At 49.4% G+C, this 7,113-nt stretch overlaps 1 protein-coding gene across 1 annotated transcript; it reads right to left on the bottom strand.

Moving 5' to 3' along the window:
* Nucleotides 1-4,681: 4,681 nt before the first annotated feature.
* On the bottom strand, nt 4,682-7,113 carry fzd10 (frizzled class receptor 10). Its single transcript, XM_061768766.1, has one exon. It carries the CDS (start codon nt 6,609-6,611, stop codon nt 4,860-4,862), a length of 1,752 nt encoding a protein of 583 aa, XP_061624750.1. The 5' UTR covers nt 6,612-7,113; the 3' UTR covers nt 4,682-4,859.

Genomic DNA, 7,113 nt, shown 5'->3' with positions numbered 1-7,113 from the left:
CTCAAATTCCATTTGAAATTGAAGGGATATGACTGCCTAGGTTTTGAAAATACAGGCTAATATTGTATTTTAGGAAAGGCACTGAATGACTTGTATCTTATAACCCTTGTAGGACAGGAAACACGGTCGTGAGAATGATAAACATTTAGGTATATTACATGACAAAAAACTCTTGAAAAAGTGTACAGCGTTACGCTTTGCGACAGGCTGGACCCCAAAGCAGCAAAGTAGGCAGGCAAGGCAGGATAAATATTTTAAAAAATGGTTGATTTCCTCAAAACACAAAAAGGGGACAAACAAAGCCCACAGAAAAATCTAAACGGCAAGTTCACAAAAGTTAAAAAAAAAAAAAAAAACAAGGGTCAAAGTAACAAAAAACACTTGGCGTAAACTCACCGCAACATAAATCATAACATGATGAGAGAAACGAGACATACAGCAACAGACCACAGACCACAGACCACAATGAAAGAAACTAGGGAACTAAAAACACGCAAACTGACGAGACAACGAGGCACACCCGGACAAGACACGAGTGGCTGGAGGGAGCCGATTGGGTGACAAGGTAGAGGGCTGACGAGAACGGGCGGAGACAAAAACCAAACGAGCAGACAAGACGTAAACGTAACAAGAAAAGTTGACACAACATGACACCGACGGAATCGCGTGGAAAAAAAAGTCAACCAAAACAAAGATCTTCAAATTCATGTAAAACTATTTTGCCATTCGTTTAACTTTAAAGTGTCCAAATCCTCCATTTTTAGCCTCTCAACATAAAAAATATTCTCTGATTTATGTAGTTTTTCACCAGAGCAGACTTATCATCATCTTTTGTGTTTAATCAAAAGAAGACTTTGGAAAAAGAAAATCTGCTTTTACTTTGGAAAGCATTGATCAACAGTTTTTTCTGACCAAAACCAGCCACAGAAACATCGTCGATTTATGGCAAAAAAGAATAGTCACTTTGATCTATCGCGACAATAATCGTTATTTGCAGCCGTTGACATGTATTTGAACCAGTTTGATACACTTTTTCTTCAATAACAAATTTGCTTATATTACTTTGAATAATATGTTGTTATGATCCTGTTAATTCATTCATCCGTGCATGCGAAGACAGTGCTCATGTTAACGGTTTCTCACGAGAGTGCGCGCGCGTGTGTGTTTCCATTTCCAAATGATCATCGATCATCATCGTTTGCCCAGGTCCCCGCCGGTTAACGCTAATCTGCCTGACCTCCTCCTCAAAGTCACTCGCGTCCTCCGCACACGCAAATCGTCTTTCAAACCAAAGCCGCTATCAAACGCTCGTTTGATCGCGGGCGGGCCTGCAAGTGGGCCCTTCATTAAGCATTTGGAAACGTGCTCTGCCCTTTCCTCGCACGAGGACATTTCATTGTTGCCCTTTTTTTTGGGGGGGGGGGGGGGGGATGTAATTATTCTCACCTTCAGGAGTGGATGAGCAACCGTTTGCGTGGCACACTGAGGTGTGTGCGCGCGCTCCTGTGCGTTTGTGTGTCTGGGAGCTATTAGGCGCGGCTGCTGCAGCAGAAACATCGGGCATGCATACAGTACTTGTGTTGCCCTTGATTCGTTGCTATACAGATCAGTTCTGAACATGAAGGCCACCCACACATGCTTGAACCATAATCCTCTGAAATCTGGATTTGTGCACCAGAAGAACTTGAGGGATGTGAGGGAGCTTTCATTGGAGTCTTTGATAAGTCTTTGGGTCTATGAAACTTGCTCCTCCGACTCTCGAAAGTTTTTATTTTCCAACTATCGTTCTCCAAGTTACAAATAGCTCTTCAGCGACAAAACAAACCATTTCATTTAATGCAGCGACTCTTTTCTGTCTCTTGTCAAGTCAAAGCAGGAATAGGTTTCTGAAAGGCGGCAGAATTACGTGAAGATCAGCTGTCAAACGAGCGCGAGGACGAGTACGGGTCGAGCACATTAGCAGCGCATATGCTCCAAAAAGGCATCCGCCCGCCCCCGAGTGCTAGTCGCATTCCTTTGTGCGTATGTCTGCGTGTCATGTACACGTCGATGACATCGAGAGGCTCGGAACAGCTTTGCCAAAGCGGGCAGGCCTGAACTAGTAAACAGGTGCTGTTGTAGCAGCTGAGGATGAGGACGCAGGGCGTTTGCAGAAAGTCTGATCAAAGAGGAGCTGCCTCAGACGCCAGGTCACCCGGCACCGTGATTTATGTCACTGCGTCACACAACTTTACGGCCATTGACACACGTTCCTCGGCGGCCTTATGTACGCAGAGCCAAGAAGAAGAAGAAGGTGTGTCCATTGACTGACTTTGCCAGTCGGCCTTTTTACGCAAGAGAACTTGTTGCGCGCGTGCCCCCGAGGTTTCAACTAGCAATCCCGTCTCAAAGTATGTTTGCGTATTCTGTCAGCTGAGCGTAATTCACGGAATTAAAGCAAACATGTTTTTGTTGTTGTCGCAACAATGCGGTTGACGGGCAGGAGATCATTTTTGTCACCGCAAGATAAGGCGACAGCAAAATTCAGTGCAAGGGTGAGGGGCGCACAATTCGTGAATTGAATGACCCACACGAGTGAAAGAAAAAAAAAGATTTTGCATGAATGCTTGAATGGATCTGGACTTAAAAAAAAAAAAAAAAAACTCAAATTCACAAAGACATACATACTTCCTGAAAAAAAGAAAAAGAAAAAAAAACCTTTCTCAACAGCAATACTTTTTGCCTTTGCTCTGAGCGGAATTTCTTCCCTTTGAAGAGAGAAGAAGAAAAGTGAAGCCTGCATGGCTGCAGAAACCCCGGAGGGCGGGGGGCGCTAACTGTCACTTCTATTTACAGCCTTCCCAGACACCTCGGGGGCTCTTATGCTCTTATCCAGGTGGCCCTCGTAGAAGCTCTCAGAAGAAAGAGCTCACACCTTTTTTTTTTCTTTTTTCTTTTTCCCCTTCTTCTCCTTTTTGCAAGCTGGAGTATCAATAGGCACTGGTGCACTTTGATTCAGCCTCATCGGTCTTGTGAGTCATGTGCTTTGGACTGTGCAAACAGGTTAGGTTGACGCCGGCACTTGAATGCCCTCAGGAACAAAAAAGCGTTACGAAACGCTCGTCTCACCGACGCGGGACCGCATGCGCCATCGGCTTGCAACTCTCATGTACTCTATGTACGTTCGAAATGAGTGATGCTGGAGGAAAAAGAGTTTTTTTATATATAATCCTAGTTTACATGTGCGTTTATCTTTCGAACGTCAAGTGATTTCGACGTGTACGTTGTGTTCGCGATCATGAAGGTATCCAATGTTATGTTTTCTTCTATCCAAGAGACTATGAGTTCTTCAAGCAGGCACCTCCAATTCCCCACATCGCCGTTGACTCTTAATGCTTTGGAAACAGGTTTCAGTCAATAATAGCGATTTTAAAACCCAACCAGATGCGCCTTTACAAATGTCACCATGCGCCGCTGATAAAGAAGGGAAGAGATGACAGATATTTTGTGTTTTGGGTTTGCAGAAATCCTCTTTTCAAAGTCAAAACCCTTCAAACTGTCTAATCCTGTTCTGAATGAGAGCGGGATTATGGAACAAGCCCCTCCATTGATACGCAGCAACGCATTCAAGAGGGGAAGGCGAGAACGGGCTGCGACCAACCCGCGGATGAATGTCGGAAACGATCATCTTCCCAAAATTCATCTTTCATTTTTGGACTTGAAAAATAATCATTGGGTTATTCCCTGTGGCAATGAACGATTAAACATGCCGTGTTTTGAAGCCCTATTTCATATCTTACGAGAGCAGGATCATTTATACTCACTTGGCCACAACATTAGGTACAGCTGCACCATCTAGCGCAGTCCAATACAAGAGCTGCATCGGAAATCCGCCTTTACAAATAGAATAATGTTCAACCATATAGTTCATATTTGGTACATGAGATTCCGTTTTTCTCAACATAGAAATACAAAGCAAGCAGCACTGCAAACTACGAGCACGGCAATAAGCATAAGCATATTGTCACATGAAGAATTTCCCGACGGCACCAGTGAAAAGCGAGCATTATTATTGCCGGAAAGGCAGAACTTTCCACGGAGCTCTTCTTTTGGATCTCATAGCAGCTGTGCCTAATGTTACGGCACAAAATTGTTTTCCTGACCGGAACCACGAACGCGATCTTTGACGTAGCAGCGCGGAGTGTGCCGCAAAAACGAAACCAATTTCTGTGTGGGTGTTGGAAGACAGCGAGGCAAACTTGACCCGCGTTTAAAACGATAACGTTTCTTTTTTTTTTTTTTTTTTAATAAAATCTGCAGTTTTAGAAATACATACAAACATTTCCTTGTGCTATAAAACAGCAAGTGGCAACTTTTCAATCCAGAGTGCTTCATGAACTTGCCCGACGAAGGCCAGTGGAGAAGGTCAACAGCTCTTCTCGCCGCGGTTCCAACATGTATGACGCCGCCTGCCGCCATTTCCATTCAAAAGCTTCCAAACGCAAGACTGGTGTCTCCGACCGTTTGCCGCCATTGTCTCTGGGGTCCTTTCTTGGTCACTAAACAGTCCAAGTGTCTTTGTCGAGTGGAAGCAACACCTCTATTGCACATTATTCAAGTCACCCCATGGCACAGCTCGATTGGTGAGTCCACTCCTCTTCTCATCATTGAAACAACACTTTTTTTTCCTTTTTTATTAGCCCCCCCCCCCCCCCCCCCCCACACACACACACACACACAAACAAAGGCAGCTCTCGTTGCATGAGATACAACAACGACAAAACATGTTGCATGATATTCAATGCAGCTCGCATAAATCTATCATAAACGTGTCACGGTGAGGGGGTTTTATGGCGTTACTAGGCGGGAAAAGAGGCAGCTCATACACATGTGGGAGGGGGCCGCGTGGGTTGGTACTTGGCGGCGTGCCCTTTGAGAGACGGCTGAGGTTTGGCGCAAGGCCGCCCGCCGGCGAACACGCCGCTCGCCTTCCTTCGCGTCCTCTTTTGGAGTTTCCTGCTGAACACGTTCTGCCAGGACTGCAAGGTCTTGGAGGTCCAGATCCACATGCCGCTGGTGATGCCCACCACCAGCAGCATGAAGATCTTGACCATGAAGACCTCGACGGCGGGCACGGACGTCTTCAAAAGGCACTCGGACCCCTGGCCGCCGTCGTCCTTACACTGGCGCTCGACGGCCAGCGCGCGCCAGCGGTCCATGTTGAGCCGTTCGTAGAAGTAGCAGGCGATGACGCACGTGGCCGGCACGGTGTAAAGCACGGAAAAGACGCCGATCCGAACCATCAACTTCTCCAGCTTGTCTGTGTTCTCCCCTTCGGTTTTCATGATCTTCCTGATGTTGAAGAGAGCCACGAAGCCGGACAGGAGAAAGGAAGTGCCCGCGACGAGGTAGCAGGAGAGGGGAACGAGCACGAAGCCCGTGAGCGCTTTGACGTCCATGCCGCCCACGTAGCAAAGGCCCGTCAGCTCGTCCCCCGCCACCTTCCTCATCACCAGGATGACGATGGTCTTCACGGCCGGCAGGGCCCACGCCGCCAGGTGGAAGTAGCTGCTGTTGGCCTCGATGGCCTCGTGACCCCACTTCTTTCCGGCGGCCAGAAACCACGTGAGGGTCAAGATGACCCACCAAAGGGAGCTCGCCATGCCGAAATAATAGAGGATGAGGAAGACCACGGTGCAGCCGGTGCTCTCCAGACCCTCTTGGATGACGTAGCGGACCCCGCTGTCTCGGTCGCAGGCGATTCTGTCAGCTCCCGCGAAAAGTCGGACCAGGTAGCCCAGCGAGTAAACGCAGTAGGACATGGAGAGGAAGATGATGGGCCGCTCGGGGTATTTGAAGCGCTGGGGGTCGATGAGGAAAGTGAGCACGGTGAACGCGCTGGACACAAAGCACAGGACGGACCAGGCGGCCATCCACACCAAGGAGAAGCGCTTGTCTCCCTGACTCCAGTAGACGTCCACTTTGGGGTAGCATTTCGGGGCGCACGACTCGCTCTTCTCCACGTAGTGGAACTTGCCGGGGTTGCCGCACAACCGCCCGCCGCCGGTGTCCCTCGGGGGCGGCTCCGGCGGGTCGAGGGGGCGCTGCGCTCTGAAATCGGGCGTCTGGGTGTGCGAGACTTTGGGAGGCTCGTCGGAGCCGTCGTCGGGCGCCTCCATGCACAGGTAGTTGGGGTCGTTTTTGGTGGGGAGCCGAGAGCAGTCCAGCGAGTCCGGCCAGGGGAAGTTGAACTGTTCCAAAATGGGCGAGCACTTGACTTTGACCTGCTCGCACATGACTCTGCAAGCGGGGATGGGGTTGGACACCTGCTCGGTGCACATGGGGGCGTAGAGCGAACAAAGAAAAAATTTCAGATGACTGTGGCATCCGAATTGGATCAGCGTTGCGAATTCTTGAAGCTTCATGGCGGCTTCTTTTTGGTCGTCGTGGCCCATGAGATTGGGCGTGCGCGTCGTGTTGTAGCCGATGTCCTTGCACAGGGGGATGCTGATTTGCTGACATTTGCCCTCTCCCGGCCAGTCGGGCTCAATGGAGCTAATGGCCGAGCCCCCGCCGATGCGCAGCAGCAGCAAGACCAACACTTGGAGGTTCAGCTCGGCACTTGAACGCATCCTGACTACTTGAGTTGGAAACAAACGCAAAAACTGTCCGTCATTGCCAAGTGTTTGATGAAAGCCGACGAGAGTGGCGGAACTTACGCAGCTTCCTGTCGCGAGAGCATCAAAACACAAATCCCGCAAAGGTCCCAAAAAAGAGTTTTGCCTCCCAGCGCAGCATTGCTCTTTGAGTTGCGGCGTGCGTGCGTGCGTGCGTGTTCAGTCAATTCCCATCAGTGTCCAAAAAGCTTCAAATGTGTGCTCGCTGTGAGGAGGGTGTGTGGTGTGGTGTGGTGTGGCTGGGTGGTGTGTGGAGAATCGCTTTTTGTTCATGCGTTCCGCAAGAAATCAGTCGCAAAAGTCCGAGTCACCATGCTGCGGTTTGACGCGACTTCCCCGTCGTCCCAGCGCAAGAAGTTGCTGCAGGAGCCTCCCCGACGACGTCCCGGTGCGCCACAAGTGGCGTGCAACGGCAACGGCGGCGGCTGCTGCTGCTGCTGCTGCGGCGGCTGCGGAT

This window comes from Phyllopteryx taeniolatus, chromosome 3, assembly GCF_024500385.1.
Source record: "Phyllopteryx taeniolatus isolate TA_2022b chromosome 3, UOR_Ptae_1.2, whole genome shotgun sequence".
In the NCBI taxonomy this organism is placed as follows: domain Eukaryota; kingdom Metazoa; phylum Chordata; class Actinopteri; order Syngnathiformes; family Syngnathidae; genus Phyllopteryx; species Phyllopteryx taeniolatus.
Note: the sequence above shows the minus strand (reverse complement) of the source record. Positions and strands in the feature narration are given on the sequence as shown.